Source organism: Solanum dulcamara, chromosome 7 (assembly GCF_947179165.1).
Source record: "Solanum dulcamara chromosome 7, daSolDulc1.2, whole genome shotgun sequence".
In the NCBI taxonomy this organism is placed as follows: domain Eukaryota; kingdom Viridiplantae; phylum Streptophyta; class Magnoliopsida; order Solanales; family Solanaceae; genus Solanum; species Solanum dulcamara.
Genome location: NC_077243.1, coordinates 48,392,402 through 48,405,591, shown reverse-complemented (window position 1 = coordinate 48,405,591; position 13,190 = coordinate 48,392,402). Strand labels below are relative to the sequence as shown.

The following is a 13,190-nucleotide window of genomic DNA, read 5'->3' as shown; positions in this document are numbered from 1 at the left end:
TCAAGGTCCGCAATATTGGTGTCGCCTGGATGGTAAGGATGCTGTGAAGGGGGATCTCGTCTGTACACAATCTTGATTGGGGGACAACCAGTAGATGTGTGAAACCCGGTATTGAAGGAATATTCGGTCCAAACAAGAAACTTACTCCATTGGCGAGGCTGGTCATGAGCAAAGCAGCGCAAGTATGCCTCTAAACAACGATTAACAAACTCTGTTTGGCCATCAGATTGAGGATGATAGGACGTGCCCATGTGAAGACGAGTATTACTGAGGCGAAAGAGCTCCTCCCAAAAAGCACTAAGGAAAACAACATCATGATCAGACAAAATAGAACGTGGGATGCCATGATGGCGGACAATTTCCTTGCAAAAGAGGCTAGCAACAGATTTAGCATTAAATGGGTGAGACAAGCCAATGAAATGACTGTATTTACTGAAACGAGCCACTACCACCAATACTGAATCAAATCCATTAGATTTTGGAAGGGCGACAATGAAATCTAGTGAAATATCTTCCCAAACACTCTCGGGAACAGGAAGAGGTTGTAGAAGACCAGCTCAAGTGTCTGATACTTATTTTTCTGGCATATCAAGCAGTTTTGGACATATCGCTCGACATCTTTCTTCAATTGGGACCAATAAAAACTCTCTGAAACCCGTTTGAGAGTTTTTAAGAAACTACCATGTCCTCCAACATGAGAATCGTGAACCTCGGCTAATATCTTAGCTTTAAGAGGAGAATCATCAGGAATGACCAGTTGGGACTTGTAATATAAAAGATTAGATGATATCTGAAAGTCTGGAAGAGAAGTGGGATCATCAAGCTTCTGTAAATAAATTCCTTTGTACAAGGGTCTGACTGTAACTTGGCTTGCAAATTTCCAAAATCCATGGAAACAGGAACCACCAAAGCCAAAAGACTGGCAGAATGTGGTCTGCGAGAAAGGGCATCTGCTCCTATATTTTCACGCCCAGACTTATGAGTTAGAGTGAAGTCAAAAAGCAGAAGCTTCAACAAAAGGCATTGTTCGTCTGTGGTAATCTGCTGATCCAATAAGAATTTCAAACTATAATGATCAGTTTTCACAAAAAAATGACGCCCCAATAAATAATGTTTCCATTTCTGCAGAGCCAACACCAAGGCTACGAGTTCTCTGTCATAGGCAGATTTGATTCTGTTAGAAAAAGACGAGCCTTTACTGAAGTATGCAATGGGATGATCCTTTTATAATAAAATGGCACCAATTCCTGTTGTAGAAGCATCACATTCTACTGTAAAAGATTGAGTGAAATCTGGAAGACATAATACAGAAACTGAAATCAAAGCCTCTTTTAATTGGTTGAAAGCAACTGTAGCATTATCATTCCAATGAAATGCATCCTTTTTTGTCAAGTCAGTCAAAGGTCGAGCCAACATGCCATAGTTATGCACAAAGCGGCGGTAATATATAGTTTAGCCCAAAAAACCACATAGCTCCTTAACAGATTTAGGTAATGGCCAGTCTAAGACAGCAGCAACCTTTTCAGGATCAACCCCACTCCTGCACTTGATATTATGTGTCCTAGAAACCCAATTTAAGGTTTGATCAAATAAACATTTCTTTAGATTAGCAAAATAAGAACAACTAGACAGAAGGCTAAAGGTTGTTCGAAGGTGCTCATAATGTTGCTGGGAAGTAGGACTATATACTAGAATATCATCAAAGAAGACAAGGATGAATTTGCGCAAGTAGGGGCGGAAAAGATCATTCATGGCAGCTTGGAAGGTAGATGGAGCATTAGTCAAGCCAAAAGGCATGACAACATACTCATAATGGCCAGAATGAGTGCGAAAAGCAGTTTTAGAAATATCAGAAGGATCAGTGTTTTGAGAAGAGAGAAGCGGAAAAAAGCGACGGGGGCTCGCTTAACAGAAGCGAGAAGCGTGAAGCGAAGCGCATGCTTTTTTCAGAAAAAACGCTATTTAGTATAAAAATATAAAATATAAAATATGCATAGATAAATAATCAAGAACTCAAAAGACTTAGATTAAAAAGTAACTAGATAGTCAATAATCCTCATAAGTAACAACATATAAAGCAAATGCATAACCAAATCACAAAGAGAGCAAAATCCTATTCTTCAACAAGATCCTCAAACTCTTGAAGTGCCATCAACAAGGGTTCTACTTCTACTTGGTCCTCATCTTCTTCCTCATCGGAGGACTCATCAACACGAGTTCTACTTCTATTTGATTTTGAACATGAACTTGAACCTGTAGCTACTCTTTTTTCCTTGCCCCTTAAAGTACTCCCCCTAAAACCATAAATATTCTCCTCCACACCACTAGCCGTAGCAACTTCACCATAAGTGAGACCTTCTCCTTCATATACTTCTTCATCTTCATGATTTTGGGATGCTCTAGTTAACCATTCATTTGCATCATCAATATTATCCAACAAAATTGGATCAATGGTATTGCGAGCATTGTAGCGACGCACCAATGTTCTATTATATTTGATGAACACTAGATCATTCAGGCTTTTTAACTCAAGCCTGTTTCTCTTTTTAGTATGAATCTGTATAGAATTTGTAGAAAGTAATTAATGGGAGGACTTTGGACAACTAAGATACCATTTAATTTAGTAATAACGTAATATAGGTTCTCACATGTTAATACAAGCTCCAATTTCTCTCGCAACCGGATGAGCTACAAGTTAAACTTTGCACTCTAATAGCAAATTGTTGCAAGTTTGGGATATTATGACCATATTGCATCCACCATTCAACTGTAGAAGAATTATTTTAAAAGTTAATATGTAATAACTTAAAAGTTAAAGCTCTAACAGTTAAATGTTGAAATGCTCACCTGATGACCTTAAGGTTCTAGCTCTAATGGCCGACTCAATTCCAAGTAGCCCATCAGCTTTTATGTACACACCAAGCTCATACCCTATTTTGTCTTGCAAAGTTTTATCTAGGATCATCCTCTCAACACATGCATGATATCCCAACCACACTTCTTCAGTTAAAGTCTTCATCTCATTATTTTTATAATAGAGCCCCGGGTTCAAAATATGTCCAGCTGCATGTAAAGGTTGATGAAGTTGATCCGTCCACCTTGCATCAATGATTTTGAAAACATTCATATATTTCCTGTCATCATAATTGAATGCCTTTTCAATACTTTCTTTGGCCCTATCCATGACTTCATAAGTGTAGCCCATTGGTGGTTTTTTCTCCCCATCTACCATACGAAGTACATTAACTAAAGGACCACCAACTCTAAGTGCTTGAACAGTGTCATTCCAAAAATATGGACTAATGATGTGTCTCGCAACTTCTTTCCCAAGAGTTTCCTTTGCATAGACACTCTCATTCCATTCAGTGGACATAAACAAGGTTCTCAGATTTTTCTTTTGCATATAAAAACTATGCAATGTCAAAAAAGCTGTTGCGAATCTTGTCTTAGCAGGTTTTACCAAGTTTCTTTGCTTTGTGTATCTCCTCATCATATTCAACAACAGTGCCCTTTGACTGATATAAGAATGTATCTTAACAGCCTTACCAAAAACTATTCAAAAAATTTAATAGTTAATAAGAAAACTAACATGAAGATTAAAAAAGAACATTAAATATCAAGACTCAAGTTCACCTGTAGAATACGGGGCCTCTTTGAAAATGTCACCAAACATCAAGTTGATACAGTGAGCAGCACAAGGAGTCCAGAAAATATGCGGGAACACTCCCTTCAACATGTCACCCGCTTTTTTATTCTCACTTGCATTATTAGTCACAACTTGTACCACATTTTCCTTGCCTATTTTCAAGATAGTCTTCTCAAATAAGTTAAACATCTTATTAGAATCAGTAGAAGAGTCACTAGCATCATGAGATTCAAGAAACACACTCCCTTTTGGAGAATTCACCAAAACATTGATGATCATTTTCCCATTTCTTGCTGTCCATTTATCCATCATAATGGAACAACCATATGTTTTCCATTGAACCTTATGATCTTCTACAATTTTGTTTGTCTTTTCCACCTCTTTTTTTAAATAAGGAACTCTTTACCTCATGATAGGTGGGGAGCTTCATTCCAGGGCCATATTGGCCTACTGCCTCAATGAATTCACCAAAACTTTAGGTGTAGTTAACACAATTGAAAGGCAATCCTGCATCATACATCCACCTAGCAAAAGCAGATACAGCACGATCCCGTAAAATCTTGCTAGAAGCCTCTAGATCAATAGGTCCACCTTTTCTCTTTTCATTTGGTTTTTGCGAGAAATAGAGATTAAGAGGACCTTTGACATTGCTAGCGGTGGATGACCCACTTTCACTAGTTGAAGGTTTCTTTTTTGAGGGAGGCCCCATTGGCATATTCACTTCAACTTCATCATCCATTTCATCATCATCAACAAGATTAACCATGGATGCTTCAGGATTCATTTGAGTTTTAAATTCATTTTTTTCCGTAAAATACTCTTTTATTTCTTCCTTCACACTATTCGGGACCTTTGGACACACTTTAACATCTTTATAACCACCAATAAAATGCTTCTTGTGCCGAAATATTCTGCCATTATATGTCAAATCACAAAAAACACATTTGATTTTTGTATTACTTCCCATGGCAATTCCTTTTTTGTGCCATTAAGAAAATACAACTTATTACAAAGAAAAAATAGAATAATAATTCAGTCACACAAGTCAAATTGTCAAAACAATAATAGAGCAGTTGACAGATGGTAGCAAAATTAATAGAGCAGTAATAGAGCAGCTGCAACAAAATTAAAAAAAATAAATAAAGCTGCTGCAGTGGGTTTTAAGTCAAAAGTTGGCCATGGAAAGTGGTCTATAGGCTCCACTTTTTGATAAATTCCCTTTATGCAGTTAATTAAACATCTAATAACCATCCCCCACTTCATATCACTGAACTTTGAGCCCACTAGCCTGATAGAATAGCTACAGCAATATTAAAAAAAATAATAAAGCAACTGCAGTGGGTAATAAAGTAGCCCTTGTTTTGTGTAATAAAGCAGCCCTTTTTTTGTGTAATAAAATCACTATAAAAAATTCAACCAAATTTTTCAGTTCACCAAATTAATTAATATTATATGATAAATGTTAGTTAATTTTTTTTATGACGGTAATGTTAGAGCCTTACACGCAGATTAATTATATTACCAGGTTAAATTCATCTATTGTCTCTTTTATTCAATTTAAACTTAGTGATCTTCAAGATTGTAATTCATGGTTTTATTTTTGGTAATAAAATGATTTATGAGGAAAAACAATCATGATACAGATATAAAAAAACAGAGCATAGCTTAACAAAACAGAGGTCCACTGAGAACCCAAATCAAAAAAATGGCCAAAACATAACAGCAGTTGCGCAGAACTGCACTGCTGAATAGAAACAGAAAAAGAAGAAGAGAAGAAGTGATGAAGAGAAGAAGAGAAGAACATCGCAGCAGTTGCGCAGACGACAGAACTGCTGAATAGAAATAAAAATAGAAATAAAAAGAGAAGAAGAGAAGAAGAAAAACTAACCTGGTTGAACTGTCGAAGTCTTGAAGAAGTCACAATAGCTTGGAACAATTAATTATAAGTTTACAGTTTTGTTTTTTTTTTAAAAAACCTTAGTGCCGCTTTTAACAAATAAGCGAGCTTTTTTCTCGCTTCTACATGAAGCGCGCTTCTCGCTTCTCCCATGAAGTGCGCGCTTCTCTGATATCGCTTCGCTTCACAGTATTGAAGCGCTAGTGCCTCGCCTCGCTTCGCTTCACGCTTAAAGCGAGCGCTTTAGCGCTTTTTCACAACACTGAGAAGGATTGACACGAATTTGGTGGTAACCAGAACGCAAGTCTATCTTAGAAAATATGGTTGACCCATGGAGTTCGTCAAGTAGTTCATCGATGTTAGGTATAGGGTATTTATCTGGGATAGTGATTTGATTAAGGCTACGATAATCAACACACATACGTTAGCTACCATCTTTTTTCTTAACTAACAGGATAGGACTCGTGAATGGACCGGAACTTGGGCGAATAAAACCAGATTGCAACAAAATAGAGACTTGTTTTTTGATTTCAGTCTTTTGATAGAAAGGATAACGATATGGACGTAAATTGGGGGGTTTTGAATTTGGAAGTAAGGGGATAGAATGAGTGAATTGACGAAAAGGAGGCAGGGAATTGGGTTCTGAAAACACATCATTAAACTCACTAAGGAGTTGTTGTATCACATGGGAAGTAGAGATGTCACCTGAATATTCGGTTGTGGCCACCAACGATTGGAAAGATGCTGGTGTGTGTGTTTTCTGAGGAACTCCTTGCAATCTGTAACTTTTTCCATTCAATTGGAAGATTATAAACATCTTATTTCAATTGGCCTGTATTGTGTTCAAGGACGCCAACCATTGTATGCCCAACACGATGTCTGCTCCACCAATAAGAAAAGGGAAAAAATCTTGCGTGATGACCAACTGAGGAAATTCGACTGACAAGTCCTTGCAAATTCGGTTGCATTTGACAATGTCACGATTGCCAATCTGGACACCAAAGGTGGGAACATATTGGACTGCCAACCCAAGTCCCGTGACAAGTTCTTCAGCCACAAAATTATGCATAGAGCCGCTGTCCACCAACATTCATCACTTTACGCGTACAAAGAGTGCTCTGAAGTTTCAAAGTTGTAGCAGATTCTATGCCCAAAATTACATGAAAGGAGATTTTTGCCAAATTAGTAGGGGGTATGTCTTCATTTTGGTTACCTTCAACACTTTGCACATTGTTCTCCTCTTGCAATAACTCCAAATGTGCAAAAGTCCCAGGTTTGCAGCGATGACCAGGAGCAAACTTGTCTCCACATCGATAGCATGGGCCTTTTTCTCGCCGAATTTGTTGTTCAGAATTCAGCAAGTGCTTGGAAGCGATGGATGTTGAAAAGGTCGTGTAACTAGTTGACGGGATGATTGAACATTAAAGGATTCTCGAGCGGCTGGGGTAGATTTTTCGATTGATGAAGGCCGTGTTACTGAAGGCCAAGAGGGTACTTTACTGGACCGATTTGGTCCCTATTTTCCTTCATATTCTAAAGCCAAAATCATTGCCTTATACACAGATCGAGGCTTGTGAATCCTCACATCCACACAAAGGTCTTCTTTGAGCCCACTAAGGAAAACTCTAAGCAAACAGTGCTCTGGCTAATTTTGCACATGCACTGCTCGTTTTGCAAATTCCTGCCTATACTCGAACACTGATACAGTCTGTTGGATGCTACACAAATATTCATCTAGATTTTGAAACTCAGCGGGTCCATAATTTTCTTGCAGCACTTTTACCAACTCATCCCAGTAATAAATGGTTCTTTCACTTTTGATCCAAGCAAAAAGATCCAATGCATCTCCTTCCAAAGACATTGAAGCCACATCAATCTTCCAATCATGAGGTGTTCAATAATATTGAAAATACTTCTCTGCTTTCAGAATCCACCCTCGAGGATCTCCTCCCTCATACTTAAGGGTGTCCATCTTTGTTTGCGAACGCCGAGAAGTTTCTTGATACCTCCAAGTGCTATCAACCTCGCCCTCCTTTGCTAAAACTTTAGATTTTCCTTGATGATTCCTACTATTTTGTGCTTTTAATGCTGCCACATCAGCAACCAAAGCATCTATGGCTTCCAATTTCGCTGTTATAGTGGTCAATTGTTGGCCGATCTGATCATGATTCGACATAATGGGTTTACTGTGGGAAGCGTTTGTTTGTGTGTTAACCATGACAGATCTTATTGCTCTGATACCAAGGATAGAAACTGAATTTTTATACTGGATAAAAGCAATAGAAAATACAAAGAGAGACAAGTATCTCGTATCTCGTAGAACAATCTTCTGCATATAAAAGATATATTACCACCCCTACACATTACTGTATCTATTATTATATAATAGACAACTATAACTACTTAGGATAAAGACATATAAAGACAGATAACTTCTAGTAACCATAAAGAACTGCCATAACTCCTAATAATAGTAAGAAACTGCTCAATCCTCCGGATCTTCTACGTTTCTTTGCCTCCTCCTCCTTGAATAAGTATGGAATATACGTGGCTTATCAGTAAGATTTTTTTTAGTCATGGCCAAGCACATGATTTTCTTATTTTTATTATGGGTGGCAGTGAGATTTGATCTGATGACCTTTGCCTGCTCTGATATCATGTTGAAGTGTGTGTCCATCTCATCTAAAATCTTAAGCTATTAGAGACAACACTTTTATTTAATTAAATTCTTAACACGCCTCCTCACGTGCGGGCTCGACTTTTGTTCAATGGGCAAACACGTGTGAGGGTAAGGCAATCCCAGCACAACTAATCCCAAAATAACTAATTCCAGCATAACTTGTCTTCAAACCAAACGATCCCTAAGTAGTAAATTTCTATGTGATGGTAAGGCAATGCAGGAGGAATTATGGGGGTTAGAAATATGAGACTTCATAATAAGAGCCTATTGCAGAAATGGCTGTGGAAATCTAAGTGGTGTGGACTCTTCACTTTTGGTACCACAACCGTGTTGACTAGACATGGGCATAGGTGTGGAACCATTCTGGATTTGGTTATTGAGAAATTTGAGACTAATACAATAACATCTGAAATCAAAACAAAGCTAGGGTGAAATCATAATTAGGCACATATTTTTTTTTGTTAAAAAGATATTTATATTGAAATGTTCGCAACTAGAAGGTGCTTTAAAAATATTTACAGGTCAACACCACTACGGAATGTGCAATGAACTAAAAAAAGTCTTTATCATGACCTCTATAGCATTAGCAATTTGGTGTGTTCAAAACTAAAAAGTAACCGATAATCAAACTGGAAAGGTGTTATTGGATTATTGTTATAGGTGAACGGTTCAGGAGTGGATTAGAATTTTATAATTAACGGATTTTTCGTTTGGGAACGGATTGTCTAACTTTTATATTGAATAAACCGATATGCCATTTTATTCGCCCCCCTCCCCCAAATTCCTTTGCCCCTAAACATTTGTTTCCATTCGCCGCTCACCGCAACTACCATTGACATCGCCTACCAACTATATTCTCCACCAACACAACAATGTCATTTCATGGGATCAGGCCATTGGACGAGAAGTCACTGTTAGAGTACATAAAAGCCACTCCTTTGTTTCAATTTTTATATAGGATAAATTGATAACCTTTAAGACGAACCAAATCAACCGATTTCTTATTGGTTCGGTAGTGGTTTAGCACATATAATAAACCGATAACTAATAAGCCAGTGCAAAAATCGAACCGAACAACCCTATATGCACCCCTATTTGCAATAATGTTACACCCAAAAACAACAAGGAGATGCATTTCTACTTAATAATAATTATATATCCACACTTGCTCTAACAAATTCATGCATTCCTTTCCTTCCAAACAGTCCAACATAATTTAGGCTTCTTTTTGTAACTTCATTTTAGATACTTGAATTATTTTTAGATGAATCCGTACACCCGTATCCAACCAGGATGCGTACCTCGAATCTTAAAATTTAGATCATGAATTATCCGGCCTCTAGAACTGCACCCGTATCGGACACCCACAACCGAGTCCGAGCAACTTAGGTGTAAATATAATGATGGAAAAAGGAAGTACTTGGAAGAATCTGATAAATGACAAATATGTGAAGAAGTATATATGGAGCCCTCCTATCATTCAAAATTCTTCCAGAGTTGGTCTGGAGTAACATTAGTAGGTTGTGGAATGATTATCAACAAAACACTAAATTGAAGCTGGGAAATGGTGTAAAAATCAAGTTCTGGTCTGAAATGTGGGTGGGGAGGTAATCTTGAAAAACCGATTTCCAACCCTATACAATTGCTCCTCTAACAAAGGAGGAAAGTTTTTAGAGTATTATTCTTCCAGTGGGAGGCAGTTGAATTTTAGAAGAGGATTTAATGATGGCAGATGGAAGAAGTTGGACAACTACTTCAGTTAGTGAGTTAAACAGTGGTAGAAAGAGGATATCATGGTTTGGACAAGTAATTAAAAACTGTTACAATCTTTTGCAGAAACAAACTTTTCACTATGAAAAACCAAAGCACCTGTCAAAGTAGCCTGTTTTGTGTAGGTTGTCATTAGAAAAAGCTTAACCAAGGTAACTTTCAAAGAAGAGGATTCATTTTAAGCAACATGTGTTACCTATGTGAAGAAGAGCTGGAATCAGTTAACCAACTCTTTGTTCATTGTGGAATTGCGAAGCAATACTGGCAGCTTTTCTTGAATCTTTGTGGGGTTGTTAGGAGTATATTGGATAGCTGGTAATGGCAGAAGACAACAAAGATCCACAAGCATTTCTGGAGGACCATCCCATTGTGCATTTTTGGACTATTTGGAGACAAAGGAATAGTGCTTGTTTTGAGAGTAAAACGATTATATTTCTTGAGTAAAAAATCTGTTTATGCACAATCTGTTGTTTTGGCGTAAGAGGTGTTTACTAGAAAAATATGGACTTTTTGGATTTGTTAGGAAATGTGTAACTAGAACTCTAGAAGCTCAAGTAGGGGCGGTTTGTTTTTGTTGTACTTTAATGTACCTTCTTGGTACTTCTATTAATAAAACTAAAACCTCATCAAAGAAAGGAATTTTCTTTGTCTGTAAAACATCTGAGGTTCCTCTCCTTCCACACTGTTCACTGAGTGAAAGCAGGTATGATGTTCTGCCCAGTGCCTTCTTTCTTTTCCTTTTCCTTCTGCTTCAAACAGTGAAGTAGTTGAGTTGTGATCCTCAGCATTACCCACTTTAAACCAGCAAGGTTTAGGAATATTTTCCATAGTTGGTCAGTGACATTGCAATCCCCAATAGGTGCCTGATAATCTCCTTCCTTTCAACATAGATGGCATTTATTTCACAAGATTAGGACATGAAGAGCAATCTAGAGCACACTAGGCTTGATTTGTCTCCACCAAGTGTTTAGATGGGTTATGTTCGTACAGTGCAGGTGGTTGCATGGGGTAGAAGTCCTATTTAATAATGCCTTCTAGATAATCTTCACATAGATTCAAAAGCTGATTTCATTTCCCCAAGACCTGTTCTTTTCTGTCACAGAAAAAAATCTTCATGCTCTTGAAAAAAGGCCATAGGTATTGCGAGAAATATAGGGGAAACATATTATTGAATTGTGTAAGAACATTATTACATAAAGACCCTATTTATAGACACTATAAAACAATCCTTTACCAAGTAGGATACTATAAACTACTCCTATTTCTAATCCTATTCTAAGTAGGATTGTGTACACCTTTTCCTATTCTATCATGTATCTTCCATATTAGTTAAAACATTGAACATATGTGGATTATTGTGGTGTCTGCAATTTTTATGTATTCTAGTCACATTGTCATTCTAAAGGTCTAGTATGACGCCGTATTGGTCAACTGCATCTTGCTCATATTACTATTTGTTGGGGCAGGTATCATCTGGAAATGCAACATCTGGTGGCATGCATGGTCCCCATGTTATGCCGACTAGATCTGTACCCCGACCGATGCAAATGGTCAACATGCAAAGGATGCCACCTCAGGGCATGTCTGCCTATAATCTTGCTTCTCAAGCTGGCATGGGTGCTGGAATGAACCCAGGAAACATGCCCATGCAGCGTGGTGTTTCTGCTCAGGCACATCAGCAGCAGGTTGCTTTAGTCAGCCTTGCATTATTATACGTTTAGTAGTTTTGATCCCTAAATTGATTGATGCCTTTTGATTTCAAGCAGATGAGAAGGAAAGATCCAGGAATGGGAATGCCTGGATACCCTCCACAACAGAAATCTAGACGGTTCTGAAAGTCTTTTTCATAGACAATCATGCACATACAACTCTGGTATATTCTGTATTAGCTCATCTGTTTTTTCCCTTTCCCCGCTGAACGTAGAAAGTTCCTATTTTTTGTCTGTTTTAGTGAATCTCTCCTCTTATTGTCTCTAGTGGCTAAACTAGCAGGCAAATGACAGTAGGTCCATGACGTTTTCAAATTCATGTTTTCCTCTTAATTTTGGGATTTTTTGAATAGCTCTGGGATGCTGACCTTTTTTTTTTTTTTTGAATTTCATGTTATGTTTTGTTCACAAGAACAGTAAAGTTGCCTTTGCATTTGTGATTAAAAGGGCTATGATGTCATGGAAAACAATAATTTGTCTTCTTTTTTAGCGTAGCTGGTGGATTAACATTTCTGAAGCTGACTTAATTTCTGAATGTTAATGGACACAAGTAGATGAAGCTGAAGAAGGTTGACAGGCAGGCACTATTATTTTTGACTTGGAGACAGCAATGTTATTTAGTGTCTCAGACAAAGATGATTGCATAAGGAATAACTTGTGTTGTGGATCAGATATATCAGCAGTCACTAACGAGATCAGTGATAGCGATGGTCAGCTCTGTGATGAGCCACCTATCTATTATAGAGTTGTGTATACAAATAGTATGTACACTAACCAATTATCAATGTATTGGGTATGTCGTCTTTACTGAAGGAAGATCCCTTTGATTTAGAAAATTAAAGACCAGAACGCAGGGTTCTTCGAACTATTTTTGTTCATTCCTCCAACTCTGTGCTGGTTAAAGTAAAGAATGCATGCAAAATGCACTCATTGGTAGGAATTGCCTTGTCAAAAATCATTGCAATTGAAAATGTCAAAAATGCGGTATAGTTAAAAAATCAGACAAATTAAGTACGGAATGAACCTACAGATGATAGGTACATGAGTTGGGATACCCTCCAGTAATCTTCAGCAACTCGTAAAAATAACATCTGAAGACGGTAATGTATTTCTGCAAAAATCCATTTTAACATCCATTAAATTCTCATTTTTTTCACTCATCTAAACAAATATTTCACGTAGTATGTTTCTTCTTACATTGTGGTCTCTGTTTCCCCAATGTTATCATGTTAAAGTTTTCCCAGTAATTCTGATTTAATGTGTGTTTTTATTCTTTTTGGTAGCAAAAATTGGTTCTTTGAAAGAATTCAATCTTTATAATTCTGGAAATAATTTTACTTTGGATCCAAATGTTATGACCCGCCACTTGATCTTGAAGAAGGAAGAACCTAGAGTCTTAGAGAGGCTTGTAGAAGACACTAGATTCTTGTAGAGATGTCTTGAAAGACTTAGAATTCTCTAGAGTGTGTAGAGAATTTTAGAGTAAGG

At 37.4% G+C, this 13,190-nt stretch overlaps 2 protein-coding genes across 6 annotated transcripts in view; one reads left to right on the top strand and one right to left on the bottom strand.

The window, feature by feature from the left end:
* The window catches only part of LOC129896897 (cyclin-dependent kinase E-1-like), a 35,672-nt gene extending 23,030 nt beyond the window's left edge, over positions 1 to 12,642 (top strand). For 2 of the 5 annotated variants that reach the window (XM_055972887.1, XM_055972883.1), the window contains 3 exons: positions 11,460 to 11,678; positions 11,760 to 11,866; positions 12,198 to 12,642. In XM_055972887.1, coding sequence (XP_055828862.1) covers positions 11,460 to 11,678; positions 11,760 to 11,828 — 288 coding nt within the window. In that variant the 3' untranslated portion in view covers positions 11,829 to 11,866; positions 12,198 to 12,642. Of the gene's footprint in view, positions 1 to 11,459; positions 11,679 to 11,759; positions 11,867 to 12,192 lie in introns of all 5 variants that reach the window. The other 3 variants (XM_055972886.1, XM_055972884.1, XM_055972885.1) reach the window with 3 other exon arrangements.
* LOC129896899 (uncharacterized) lies at positions 1,512 to 4,029 on the bottom strand. The gene is made up of 2 exons (XM_055972888.1): positions 3,634 to 4,029; positions 1,512 to 3,552 (listed from the first exon to the last, which is right to left on the bottom strand). The coding sequence occupies exons 1-2, from the start codon at positions 3,956 to 3,958 to the stop codon at positions 2,828 to 2,830; spliced, it is 1,050 nt and encodes a 349-aa protein (XP_055828863.1). The 5' UTR covers positions 3,959 to 4,029; the 3' UTR covers positions 1,512 to 2,827.
* Positions 12,643 to 13,190: the final 548 nt, after the last annotated feature.

Excerpts from the sequence above, each read along its gene's own strand:
- LOC129896899 (XM_055972888.1), bottom strand. The coding sequence starts at position 3,958 with ATGATGGATAAATGGACAGCAAGAAATGGGAAAATGATCATCAATGTT. Across the intron at positions 3,553-3,633 it reads AGAGGCCCCGTATTCTACAG|TTTTTGGTAAGGCTGTTAAG; the intron begins GTGAACTTGAGT and ends TTTTTTGAATAG.